Source organism: Cryptomeria japonica, chromosome 5 (genome assembly GCF_030272615.1).
Source record: "Cryptomeria japonica chromosome 5, Sugi_1.0, whole genome shotgun sequence".
Taxonomy (NCBI): domain Eukaryota; kingdom Viridiplantae; phylum Streptophyta; class Pinopsida; order Cupressales; family Cupressaceae; genus Cryptomeria; species Cryptomeria japonica.
Window position 1 is genome coordinate 885,187,118 of NC_081409.1, and position 15,102 is coordinate 885,202,219.

The following is a 15,102-nucleotide window of genomic DNA, read 5'->3' on the forward strand; positions in this document are numbered from 1 at the left end:
TCACACCACTTGCACAACATACCTACATTGTTTTGATTGATATGGCACTCTCGGGCTAAGTAACCCCATTCATTACATTTTCGATACTAGATCATGGGTCTCCCCTTCAAGTCATATTGTACTCTACTCCTTGGCCCACTGTTGTTGTTATTATTATTATTATTATTATTATTATTATTATTATAGCAGTTCCCTTGCTTGTTACTGTATCCACCAAGTGATGCATTGAAATTGGCAGGTGGTTTTGGTGGTGCGATCGACAAGGTTGCTTGTTCCCCTTGGGCAAAGAGCACTTGTGTGCTTGTTTTTAAATTGTATGCGAATTCATTAATGGAATGTCCCAGTACTTTGCAGATGTCACAAAACAATTTCTTTGAATAGATCGTTTTTGTGTGACCTACTTTACAGTCGGTGCACCACATTCCCTTGTTTTCCCTAAGGATTCTTTCTTAGCTTTCAATTCCTTCATCATGTGCAACATGTCCTTCCTCAAGGCTTAAATTTTTTTTGATTCATCATCACTACTATTGTCTGTCGCTTGTTTTCTTCTTTCCCTATGATGTTTTGTTTGCACTTTTAATATCCATCGCCCAATTGTAAGCATCAACGTATGAGGATGGAAGTGCTACCTTCATTTTATTCCACAGGGAAGGAATAAATCCCTCAATAAACCATCTCTTCTTCAACCCGTTAGCTGATTGGTTCTCCATCTTACCCAACAACTTCTTGAGCCTACGATTGTAAGGTCACACCTTCTCATGCTTTCCTTGTTTACTGTTATAAATTTCGACCACAATTTCATTGTCATCCCTCACGAGTTTAAATTCCTCTTGGAATGCCTTCTTTAGGCTATCCCATGATTTTGTGAGTTTCTCTTCCAACTCTGAGAACCAGTCAATAACCGGCCCTTTAATGTTGCGAGAAATGACCTTAATCAATAATCCTTATCAATCTAACTACTTGCCAACCATATAGTTTCACATGTCTTGCAATGTCTTGTAGGATCCTTCAATTAGTTCCCCGTGAACTTGGGAAGTTTCTGCCTATCAACACTTGGACTTGCCCAAGGGGGTCACCATCATTCTTGATCGATGTGTACCATGTGCCCAAGTCCACATAGGAGTGTTTTTCTCTCAATGTTTTGGTGTGTCACATGCACTCTTGGCCATGTGTGAGCTCTCCACATGTCCACCATCTATGTCCTTCACACCTTGGTTACCTTTCTCGGTTTCCTACTCCCTCCTCCCTAAGATCTTTGGCTCAGGCCCCACTATTCTGAGTCCCTCTACTATAGATAGGTTCTCAATACAGTGCTGATTGTTTTCAAATATTTCAGTAACCTCTTCCTTGTGATTTTGTCCTTCATCTTCATCACGTACAAATTGTACGAAAGAGCTACTCTTTGTGGACTCGCTCCTAGAGTCTACGTTTGACATTGATTGTATAGACTAGTTGTTTACTTGGTCAAAAAGATCTTCGTCTACTTCGTTGGGAAGTGGTAGGTTCTTGGTGACTTCTTCACTCACTCGAAATACAAGGTGTTGTGTCTCCCTCATCGAATGACTTTCTCTCCCAACTCCAACTTTGGTTGACACTTCTACTTTTACTTCTTGCTAGACTTTGTGATTCCTCGACAATTCTTTGTAACCATTGATAGTGTTCACTTTTCTCTTTAAGCCTAAGAGATCTCCTCACCAATCCCTCTCCCTCCTCTTAGTTGTGTAGTATGTCTTCTTTTCTTATTTGGTCATAGGGGCATTAATTGCCAAGGGTACGACGTCTGCTTGTGTCACACTCTTCTTCCTCCTTTCGTTCCTTTCCTCATACCGTCATAGTATCTATTGCCAACGTTGCTCTCAATCCCTTTCCTACCAAAGATCTCAAAAGCCAATTAAGTTTCATGCCAACAGCCTTGGGAGTCTTCGGAGAAGGTGGTCGACTGCATTGTTCACTATCAGGTCGTCATGGACGACGCTCTCAAAGACCTCTCGCTGAAGACCCTCCCTTTGAACATACTGATTGATGGATACTTCCCATAGGTATACCAGATCCTGTGTTGATTTGTCCTCAATTGTGTCTTCTTCAGTTTTTTCTGACATTTCTTGGTCAAACAATCAGCCCATTACATTGCCTAACTGCCTGATGTCATACTACCTCTCTGTGGCTTAGATCTCCAAAATTTGTATCGGCAACGATGCCAAAATGTTTACTCCCAAAGGGAACTTGTTAGATTATGTAGAGTAAATAGTAACAGAAATCATATCATACAAAAACACAACATAATAATAATAATAAATACCAAAAAAAGGCTAGAAAAATTATCTTTATTACCAAGTGTAATGTGCATATAAACATCATCCTTGGTTCCCAAGACACAATGAATATATAAATAGTGTCTAGCAGTTGGTTAAGACTGCCACCGCCAGCAACTACCAAGAACTACCCATTCGGGAACAAATGGCATTGCACAGCCGACATTATTAATTAACAACATATTATTTATTAACGACGGCAAAACTGCCCACTACAACAAGGAGCAAATTGACATAGTAAGATTTGATCGAAACATAGTAAGATTTGCTGGAAAAACTTGGGCATGTAAAAATTACGAACTTTACAATTTCATGTGCACAAGGTACATCATATGCATGAGACCATGAACTCATAGCATGAGAACTTTACAAGCTCATACTAGAGATCACATGCAGAAATTTGCAGCTACCTATATGTTTGGCTCAGTGCATTGAATGATTAATAGAATAGCAAACTGTGTAGGACCATGAAGCTTAAATAAAAAAGCTAAATAATTCAACAGATTAGATCTGATTGAATTTACATGAATACTGAACTTGAGCTGCCTTCTCAATTCAGAGGTAAATCATCCATAGTTCACTTCAGCAAAAAATATCCACTTTGCATAATATGTCTGGTTACTTTGGCTTTACAGGGAAGCTTTACAATGAAGTTACAGTCAGAATTTGAAGACTTCTAAATACAATATAGCATAAAATTCTTCAAATGCTCACAGAAATTGTTCAGGTTCCCATGGTTAAAATTATACAAAAGCAATTATATATGTACAAATATTTCTGGGCATAGATATTACAGCAAAATATAAGAACCTAAACTTGCCCAAAACCAATAAAAAATGCATTGTAGTACTAGACGGTTGGAATTTTCAGGCATTCAGGCATTAAATTATAATGACAAATCATATTCGAAGACAGTACAGCTTTCTTCATCAGCATACTGTTTATTGCCTGAATGAACTTTCGCCAGAAGAATTCAACTTGGAAAAAGCAATATAGTTATCACAAACTGATAAGCTTACTATGCGATGACGTCCATACAGTAGTCTACCTCGGTTTTTCCTGAGAAAAAAAAACGCAGTCAAAATTAATCACCTACTTAGACTTCTAAGCTTTTATAGACATAATGATTCAACATTGAGAAGAGAACAACAACTACAATCAACTTTCAAGGCGTACAATAGCCATCCAAACTAACAGAATTTACCCACATGATTCCAAATGGTATAGCGTACTCGTTAAATTCCAGACAGCAGCATGGTCTAGCACAGCCAAAAAGGAAGCATGCTTCTGGATTATCCATGGTATAGTTTAAGTTTGAACTGAACTCCTGAAAAATGAAAATATACAAGCAAATCAACTCACCTTGTGAGACTCATGTTCCTAAATAATGAACCATGTAAGTATTCAAAATGGGCAATGGTCAATGACTTCAATGGCTTTGGAGGATAAGTAGACATTCCAAATACCAATATTTACAAGTGTTCTGCATCTAAAAGATCTTTAAAAAGATTATACTTGAAAGAACAATAATTACTACCTGCCTCGAATCAAAAGCAGAAACATCTGCAGTGTTGCATATGCATATCTGTATTTCAGACGCTAAACAATAATAGGTAAAGAGATGTCACCAAAGTAAGCAGTGATGGCCTTCAACCTCCCATTAACATAATTCTTCTCGATCTGGGGTGCCAAATTTCAGTCATGAGCATATGATTCAAATTGTTCCTTATTTAAACCATTTTGAAATATAAACAAGGGAATAAATGCATGTTTGGAAAATAAATACAATATCTATATCATGGGCCTATGAAAAAAGTGATAAAACTGCAATCCAGATTTCAATGGCCATGTCACTATTGCATAAATCCACAAAGCTCTCATTCTCCAGAATTAAAAAGTAAATAGTGATTATATTGACCATAATCCATTAGTACTTTATATAAATTGTTACCGCGTAATTTTCATGGACAAATGCAAACAATAAAACTCCATACCAGAAGCAAATAGCTAAATATTAGAAGTTAAATTCATTAATCATGTTTCTGCACTTCCTGAAAATCCCGATGACTATTCTGTACTCAATAGTAGTTAAATTGCATTAAAATTTGAGAATACTTTTCATATCTTTACCCCATCAATAAAAATTTAAAAATATAAAAGGTGATTAGTTTTCAGGAAAAACATTAAATTTTTGCAACAATATTTTGGTTTCTGCAGGTTTTCTTCAGCTTTGCAGAATGCTATACTTGAAACTCAAAACAGCATTCTAAGAGGATTAAGGCAAAAACTATTCACATTACACAAACACGATGAATAAAGTTGCACCAAAATGCACTGCCAAATGACAACAGATAAAAAGAGGAGGATTACCTTGAGCAATGTCCTATTTATACACTCTAAAATATGCTTTGCATTTGTTAGGCACTCCGTTTTATCAACCAAATTTCTTGTGGTGGATGACCATTGTACGTTATCTGTTACATTGATGTTCACATTCTCATCATACTCATATTTCTGGCTCTAATTGTTATAAACATCTGTTGGTACATGTCCAGCATATCCCCTCAAGATTTGTGACATGGTTTAACAGCCTCCTGTGAGATCTTTAACTAGGATTGTGGCGGTTTCCTGAATAGATGCATCTTTTGGAAGAAATGGCCAGCTCAACTCTCTATAAGTGGTATCAAAGCAGGTTTGAATCCCCTCGGGTAATGCTGTGGGGGAGATTGTTGGTACATGTCCAACATATCCTATCAGGGTTTTTTTACAAGGTTTAACAGCCTCTTGTGAGATGTTTAACTTGGATGATAGCAATTTCCTGAACAGATGCATCTTTTGGGAGAAATGGCTAGCTTAACTCTTTATAACATCTCACCTCTTATTTCTACATTTTTGCCATCCATATGATATAAATAGCACAATCTATGAAATACCAAGCAGAATTTGATAGTATCCACAAATTTTGACCTGATGGACATTAATGGTCCATGAAGTTTAACCATAAGGAACACTTGTTGCATTTGATTTGATATATCTAAAACTCAAAATGCAAAGAAGCTAGCCATGTTAATCTAAGAATGAAAAACCGAATTGACAGAAAAATGGCTATTCTACTAGAGAGCATGCTAATATAAAATGCAATGAAGCATTTTATAAAGAGTACCAGAGGAGATAAGGCTATGGACTCAGTCCATGAATAGAAAGAAAGCAAGAGTTTCCAAAAACTAACTAGGACTTGAGAGAGAAATCTAGACAATCCTAATAATATCAAAACAACATCTTAGAAAAAGCATAAATACATCAAATGTCCATCTAAGCTAGATGAATATACTAAGGTGTAAACTGAATAATAATTGACTCCAACACTAAAAATACCCAAAAACATTTCTAGATACATGTGACTGATGTGATCTTTCCTAAAATGAGATGCAACTAGTTGTAAGCTATGATACAAAGCTAATGGGCATACATGGGATACATAGCACAATTACTTTTGGGGTCAAAATCCCTCTTCTCAAATTCCTACATAAAAAGTTCAAATTAAACTAGACTTGTCATGTCCCCTCCTTGATCGTTATATATATAAAACCTAAATGAAACAATTATTATTAATTAATATAATATTTATTAATGAAGGATTAATTGAAATTATTAAATACTTATTTATTTATTAAATATTATTATTATTTCATTCATTAATAATAATATTCTGAAATATCCAAACAGAGTAAATCAATTTCATATTAATAAAAATATTATTATTAAAACAATTATTAATAGGTGCATTACATATCATTAATAGAATTATTAACAAAATACAATAACATATATCAATTAAATTTGTTGTCATTGGCATCGACACCTAGTAATACGTTGGTTTTGGAAAGGACATGACCCAAGGGTACCATCCAAACAATCATGTCCTCTTAGAAAGGACGTGGCTGGTCAGAGATTTCAAATACCTTTGACCTCCCCCAGCACAAGGCACGGAGGGGGGAGAACAAAGGAAATAGGGGGGGGCCAACTCCAATCGGTACGGATTAGCATTCAAAAACACGGAAAAGGAATGGAAAGAGGTCTAGTTTATAATATCAACGATCAGCAGAATGTTATCTGACTGACAGATTCCTATTATAAAAACATTCGTTCATAAAGAGAAAGAAAACCGAACAGATCAAGTTAGAATTGTTGTTAAGGCAGTTTCCCTTTCCTTGGTGGCATGCATAGTGATGTACTAAAGATATGAAGCCCGATAATGATCATATGCAGAATTTAATAATAATACAAATAGAGATATCAATATAATGTTGATAAATATAGATATAGATATAATAATAGATATTAAATAATAATTATAATTATTATAATATCTATTAGAAGCTGCTCCGCAGTAATGTCTAATAATTCATATAACTAGTAATTAATAAATGTGTAAATGATTTATAATGAATCAGAATAAGGATAGCAGATGTAATATCAATAAGGTTATATGCATATACATATACATATACATATACACATACATTTACATATATATACATAGTGTCATAATCAGACAAATAACAATATTAGATTGTAAATCAAAAAGGGCTCATAAGATGATAAACAGAAAGAAGAATATGTTTATATATAATTCTTGTTACTACTGTCACTGTTTAAGAAGTTGGGTATTGAGTTGTTTCCAAGAGGGACGGTCTAAGTCCAGCCAGTAGGATGATTCCCAAAGATAGATTTGTCTCCTATTCAATCTAGTTTAAGGCATAAGCGTAATGAAATAGTTTAAAAATGATTTGAACAGGCCAAAACCAAGTAGGGGACATTACAAGACTATAAAAGCTATTAACAGTGGATAATATCCTTCTATTTCTCCATGTACCATCCAGTATTTAAGACATTCTATATCCTTGACTGAAAACGTGAGCTATATAAAGAAATGTACATTTTCAAATGAACAGCTTCATGAAAACTGATTGTTCAGTCAAAATTATGCTTTAAAATTGAGGCTGTTACAAGTCAGCTTCTTGCAGCTAAAAAGATAAAAATACGCACTCTGTATCTACAAGCACAAAGTTAAAACCCATAACTGTTATAGCACAAGTTTCCAACATAGGTTGTGCTGCCACCTATGCTGCAATGAGTTTCTGGGATGGAAAAAGCAGGGGACATGTTTCAAGGATAGACTCTTTTGAGGCAATTTTAAGGGATGGTGAGGGACGGCTATATTAAAAATAGGGAAATTAAAATATAGAGAAGTTTCAAATATTCATATGATAACATTGGTAAAGTGTTCATCATATACATAATAGATCCTTAATATGCAACATTAGAGTTGAATTGAGAGTTCACGTGAGTTTAACAAACTAAAAAATGTCAAAATTTGATTTCATATTCACTGTCAATGTGCATACGAATATATGAATATATTATATAAAATTAAAAATACAACATACCCAAAAGCTGTAAAGTTATTTCAATTTCAATTAAAGAACAAGTTATGAACTATGTATGCTATATATGGATATGAGGAATTATGTCAATGTCTAATAATTCTGATTTTTATCTGCAGGTCTGAAGGAGAGAGATCATTTAATATTTTCTATGTCTTCTCCAAATGAATTCAATTGGCATATATATCATTTTGGCAACCGGTCAATTGGTGTATTGACTGGTCATGCCTTTTAGGCATGACCGATCAATGCACCTATTGATCGGTGCCTTTACAATTATACCATTAACACAATGTTGATTATCGGTTCAAAATCCTCGATAGCATATTGTAATATCATAATATAATGACTGATCAATGTAATGAATCGGTTCATATAAACACCGATGATTCAAGGTGCACGATGTATATAATCCAACCGGTGCATTTGTTAACCAATGTTAATGCCAAATGAAGCGATGTATTCATTAAACCCGATAACCAATATGCCCGATATAATTAAGCCCGATAACAGATGTGAATCGGTGCCAATGGTTATGCACCCGATAGCAAGTATGTATCGGCGAATTTAACCCGATAACTTATAGCATTTAATATGCTATCGGGTTAATACCCCGATAGCATATTAATGCCAATTAACAAATGACATTAATATGCTATCGGGTTGTTAGCCCGATAGCATAATGATAAGCAATGTTTGTACAATCCGATAATCATATGCAATATAAATCAGACATGAAGCATGTAGATAAATAACAGAACAAGGAAGGTTAGGAAGATCTTATCTTGCATAAGCTACCATGCATTAACACTCCCTCTTAGCTTTGGAAGATAGATAAGGCAACCTGCATCACATTTCCTTTTCATAACTAAGATAATGTCAGTCAGCAAAAATCATTTATACATGAGAAGTACCATCAAGACATATGATACAAAATAGAAGAACATCACCTGAGCATGTGACATAAAGTATTATTTTAACATGTGATAAAAGTAAGAGAATCATCACCTGATCATGTGAGAAATCACCAAAACATGTGATCTGTAAGATTCATCAAGATATCACCTAACATGTGATATCAGTATTGCCTAACACGCAATACTTGAGGATAAGTCTATGAGAAAGGTTAGTTTCTCATCATATCCAAGTTGTGATAAGTGCAATAACATTTATAAATGTTTATCACAACATAGTCATGGCACATCCATGACTTACCAGAGATCCAACATGATCAATGGTTGAGATATCACCTACACGTGATATCAGTATTGCCTAACATGCAATACAAGGATAACCATATGAGAAGTGCTTAAGTTCTCATTATATCCAAGTTGTGATAATGCAATAACATTTGTACAAATGTTGTATCACAACACAGTCATGGCACATCCATGACTTACCAGTGATCCAACATGATTACTGGTTTGACTATCATAAGATCATCACCTTATGATGTCTACATACAAGTGTTCAGTATCTGAGAGATCGTCACCTCTTAGATATGAACACAGGTGGCAAGAAGCCAAGAGATAGTCCAGACATGACAAAGAAGTTTACACATTAAACATCTTAAATATATGTAAGTATAGATTACAAAGCAGATTACCTTTCTATCATACCTAAACCCTTTTTGAAGTGATCAACCTTCACTCTGGAAAGTGGTTTGGTCAGAATATCTGCAGTCTGATCTCCTGTACACACATATTCTAACTTTATCACATTCCTGTCAACCATATCTCGTACATAGTGATATGGAATCTCAATATGTTTGGACCTGTCATGAAATACTGGATTTACAGAAAGTTTTATACAGCTTTGATTATCACACTGAATGACTGTGGGTTTCATAGGTTCTCCAAATAATCCCACGAGCAATTTCCTTAGCCATACTGCTTCTCGGGCAGCCATTAAAGCTGCAATATATTCAGCCTCTGTGGAACTCTAAGCTACTGAAGATTGTTTTCTGCTGATCCAGGATATCATGGCTGACCCTAAACTGAAGCAGCACCCTGAAGTTCTCTTTCTATCAGTCACACTGCCAGCCCAATCTGAATCTGTAAATCCATGTAGATCTATGTCAACCTTTTCATATTTAAGACCAAGCTTTAGGGTACCTTGTAGATATCTCATTATATGCTTTACTGCAACCAGGTGTATCTCCTTAGGTTCACACATGAACTGACTTAAGGCATTAACAGCATAGCAGATATCTGGCCTTGTATTTACTAGATACATCAGGGACCCAATCATCTGCCTGTATTGAGTGGGGTCAGTAGGTCTTGATTCTGTTGCTGCTTCTTTAAGTTTATGGAAGTTGGTTTCCATAGGAGAGGTCATGGGTCTGCAGTTTAGCATTCCAAATCTTGTCAATATGTCCAAGGTCTACTTCCCTTGGTTCAGTACAATATTATCAGAATTCTGCCATACTTCCAATCCTAGGAAGTAATGAAGAAGCCCCAAGTCTTTCATATCAAATTCTGTGGATAGATCTTTCTTGCATTGATCTATTAGGTGATCATCTCCTGTAATTAATAAGTCATCAACATATAAAATTAATATTAACATATCACCTTTATTTCTTTTGAGGTAGAGATTAGGATCTGCATCATTCTTAGAGAAACCCAGCTTTGAGAGATAGGTGTCAATTCTTTCATACCAAACTTTGGGAGCTTGTTTGAGCCCATAAAGAGCTTTCTTGAGTCTACACACATGAGACTTTGCATCATGAATTTCAAACCCTTCAGGTTGCTCTAAGTAGACTTCTTCCACGATCTCACCATTTAGGAATGTTGTCTTAACATCCATCTTATGTACCTTCCACCCCTTTGCTGCTGCAATGGCTAGGACAGCTCTTACTGATGTGTACCTGGCAACAGGTGCAAATGTTTCTTCGTAATCTATTCCTTCCTTCTGTGAGAACCCTCTAGCTACAAATCTGGCCTTGTGTTTTTCAATACCGCCATCTGCAGCATGCTTGATTTTAAACAACCATTTAGAAGACACTAAAGACTTCTTGGTTGGCCTAGGAACAATCTCCCAAACATCATTTTTCATAATGGACTGATATTCCTCAGTCATGGCATCTATCCATACTTGATGTTTGAGTGCATTTGAAACATTGTTAGGTTCAACTTTAGAGAGATCATTCATAAGTGCAACATAGTTGATGAATTTATTAGGCCTCTTGCTTTCCCTGAAGGTTCCTGAAGGAGCAGTGAACTTCTGAGCTTCTGCTATAGTTTTGGTGGCCCATAGTGGTCTTTTCTTGCGATTATCTATAGGTGGGTCTTGTGTTTCACTTATAGTTTCCTCAAGATACTCCCTTTGAAGCTCAGGAGTAGGTTCTTCTTCTAGGTTAGGAGTAGGATTATGAATTTCAGGTTCTATTGTATTTTGGGCCCTTTTGAAGGCTAAATCTTCTTCGAAGATTACATCCCTACTGAGTTCAATATTTCTTTGCCCTTGTACATAGATTCTGTAGGCTTTAGAAGTTTCACTGTATCCTACAAGTATTCCCCTTTTTCCAGAGGGTTCTAGTTTTAGTCTTTTCTCTTTAGGTACATGAATATAGACTGGACACCCAAATATCCTAAGATGGCTGATATCTGGTTTTGTCTTGGTAAAGACTTCCTCGGGAGTTTTATCTTCAAGGTGTGAATGAGGACATCTATTTTGTATGTACACAACAGTGTTAGTTGCTTCTGCCCAAAGGTTCAAGTTTAGATTTTGATCTAGTATCATGGCTTTGGCAGCTTCTACTATGGTCCTATTTTTCCTTTCAGCTACTCCATTTTGTTGTGGATTATAAGGTATTGTCAACTCCCTCTTAATCCCAAAATTTCTACAAAAGTCTTTAAATAGTCCTGATGTGTATTCCCGCCCATTGTCAGTTCTTAAGGTTTTAATTTTGTTTTCAGAGAGATTTTCTGTTAATGTTTTAAACTCTTTGAACCTACTTAGGATCTCTTCTGATTCTTTACATTTCAGAAAGTAGATCCACGTCTTCCTAGAGTAGTCATCAACAAAAATTACATAGTACAAAAATCCCCCTAGCGAGGGTACGGACATAGGTCCACATACATCAGAATGAATTAACTCCAAAACTTTGCTAGTTTTCCTAGTACTATTCTGAAATGCATTTTTGGTATTTTTACCTAAGGCACACCCTTTGCATGCCTCTGAAAGATATTGCTTCAACTTAGGTAGACCTGTGACAAGGTTTCCCATGGTTGACAAAGCTCTATAATTCAGATGGCCTAATCTCCTGTGCCATACTTCATTTGCATTAGTTGCTTCATGGATCAATGCTAGATTGGGCTTTGTACATAGCTCATACAAATAGCCTTGTCTTCGACCAATGACCTTAGCGTCTTTGATGGAGGATCTCTTTGGCCAAGCCAACACCTTGTTTTCCATGAAGGTCACTCTGTATCCTTGATCTTCTAGTGCTGATATGGAGATTAGATTTCTTTTGATGCCTGGAACATATAGTACTTCTTCAAGTCGTAGTGACATGCCTGTCTTCAGTTTGATAGTGCAGGTTCCAATTCCTTTGACTGGATGTGAAGAATCGTCTCCGATGGTTACTTCCTCATCATCTTTCTCTATCATGGAGTCTAGTATTTCTCTAAAGCCGGTGATGTGTCTGGATGAACCACTGTCGATCACCCATGAGTTAGATTTGTTTGAAGTATGGCTTGTAAGTGCTGAGTAGAGGACATAGTTCTCGGAGTCATTTTCTTTTCTAGATTTCTTCACTTTTGCAAATGTGGCTTGCTTCCCTTTCTTCGGACAGTTTGCAACATAGTGTCCGAATTTGTCACACCTATAACATTGAACATGTGATAGGTCTTTCTTAGAAGTGTTCTTGCCTTGTTTAGCTTTTCTTTTCCTGAATTGCTTCTTTTTGTACTTTTTATTGATGTTTGTATTTAGGACTTGCAAGTCTTCATCTATATTCTTCTGTTTTATTCCTACCTTGTTCAATCGGGATTCTTCTTGTAGACAGTCATCTCTTAGTCTTTCAAACTTAGGATATTTGGACCTTGCACTGATGCCTTGGACGAATGTGCTCCATCCACTAGGCAACCCATCTAAAGCAATGAGTGTTAGTTCTTTGCCTCGGATCTCGTAGTCCAGAGTTGCAAGTTCATCTTTTAGAACTGATATCCGCATGAAGTAGGCGTTGATTGTCTCCCCTTTGTTCATGGTGATATGATTTATTTCTCGTTTTAGTGCTAGAGTACGACTTGCATTTGATATCTCAAATGTCTTTTCAAGTGCCTTGAACATTTTATAAGCCGTCTCCTACTTTCTAATGATGGGCATTATATTATTTCTTACCCCATCCACTATTATTTTAATAGCCTTATCATTTCCCTCGATCCATGTGGATTTCTCGGTTTCATCTTCTGGTTGTGCACTTTCAGTTTGGACATATGAATCAACTTTGTTTTCTCTTAAAATCATTTTGATTCTAAACTTCCAAGCTGAAAAATCTTCGCTACCTCCGAGTCTATCTTCGAATCTGATAGCGTTGGCCATTATGGAAATGTGATGTAGTTTGTAACTTAGTCCTTGAATTTTATCAAAATTGAATAGCCTTAGGTTCGATTACCTTGGCTCTGATACCATGTAAAGTTATTTCAATTTCAATTAAAGAACAAGTTATGAACTATGTATGCTATATATGGATATGAGGAATTATGTCAATGTCTAATAATTCTGATTTTTATCTGCAGGTCTGAAGGAGAGAGATCATTTAATATTTTCTATGTCTTCTCCAAATGAATTCAATTGGCATATATATCATTTTGGCAACCGGTCAATTGGTGTATTGACCGGTCATGCCTTTTAGGCATGACCGATCAATGCACCTATTGATCGGTGCCTTTACAATTATACCATTAACACAATGTTGATTATCGGTTCAAAATCCTCGATAGCATATTGTAATATCATAATATAATGACTGATCAATATAATGAATCGGTTCATATAAACACCGATGATTCAAGGTGCACGATGTATATAATCCAACCGGTGCATTTGTTAACCAATGTTAATGCCAAATGAAGCGATGTATTCATTAAACCCGATAACCAATATGCCCGATATAATTAAGCCCGATAACAGATGTGAATCGGTGCCAATGGTTATGCACCCGATAGCAAGTATGTATCGGCGAATTTAACCCGATAACTTATAGCATTTAATATGCTATCGGGTTAATACCCCGATAGCATATTAATGCCAATTAACAATTGACATTAATATGCTATCGGGTTGTTAGCCCGATAGCATAATGATAAGCAATGTTTGTACAATCCGATAATCATATGCAATATAAATCAGACATGAAGCATGTAGATAAATACTAGAACAAGGAAGGTTAGGAAGATCTTATCTTGCATAAGCTACCATGCATTAACAAAAGCTACAAGTTTCAACTAGAAAATGACAAAAACAAATAAATTATGCAGCTACCTCTAATCAGCACTTTCTAACAATGCATCAAAATTGGAGCCTAACTCTAAGTCATTGCCACCATAAGGGGCTGCCTCATCCAATGGAACTCCGATCAATCCCTCTTGTGCCTACTCATCAATTTGGGTGGCATTTTGGGGATTCTATCGATACTCTAAAGTCTAACAATATTTAAGTCACAAGGCACTATACATGATCACCAACTTCTCAACTCATCTAGAGGTAAGTATGTTCATCTTGATAGAGTGATTGCAGTTGTATGCAAACCCATTCCTCTCTACAATAGAGGAACTAGCAACCTGTGGAAGGAGGCAAATAGGAAGCATTCTCAACTCTAGTGTATCCTCATCCTACCATGTCCACCATCCAATAGTGTCAGTTTGAGCTAAGAAAGCTCTATTTATCTATCTTTAGTTTGCTTAATGTTGGACCACAAAGATTAGTAAAGGCAAGCCATTGTGAGTGAACTATAGTAAGCTCCTCACATGGATACATCAATCAACGGGCCTTAACCCTTCTTTCATCTCTTCGACATCACAAGGAGACAACCTCCCAACCTTTGGAGCACACCATTTGAGATTTAGAGTGAAAGGCTGCCATATGAAACAGAGCATTCATAGTGTTCCACTGCCACATCACAATAGGCTTAATATGCTACTCATATAATCCCAAATTCATATCAATAAAACCTATGTTACCCCAAGTTTCCGAGACGAGGACGGCAGGGGATGCGGATACGCATTTCCAGGACGGTGATTTCTTTTGCCAATTTTGGGGACGGCTAGGGGATGGCAAAGCGGACGGCTATATAAAAATAGGGAAAATCAAAATATATAGGGAAATTTAAAATATTCATA

The 15,102-nt window shown here is 36.1% G+C and overlaps 1 protein-coding gene across 5 annotated transcripts in view; it reads right to left on the bottom strand.

Moving 5' to 3' along the window:
• Nucleotides 1-2,772: 2,772 nt before the first annotated feature.
• Nucleotides 2,773-15,102, bottom strand: part of LOC131028011 (uncharacterized) — a 202,597-nt gene continuing 190,267 nt past the window's right edge. For 4 of the 5 annotated variants that reach the window (XM_057958126.2, XM_057958124.2, XM_057958127.2 and 1 more), the window contains 3 exons: nt 3,850-3,992; nt 3,521-3,639; nt 2,773-3,371 (listed from right to left, as the gene is read on the bottom strand). In XM_057958126.2, coding sequence (XP_057814109.1) covers nt 3,912-3,992 — 81 coding nt within the window. In that variant the 3' untranslated portion in view covers nt 2,773-3,371; nt 3,521-3,639; nt 3,850-3,911. The remainder of the gene's footprint in view (nt 3,372-3,520; nt 3,640-3,849; nt 3,993-15,102) is intronic. The other variant, XM_057958125.2, reaches the window with a different exon arrangement.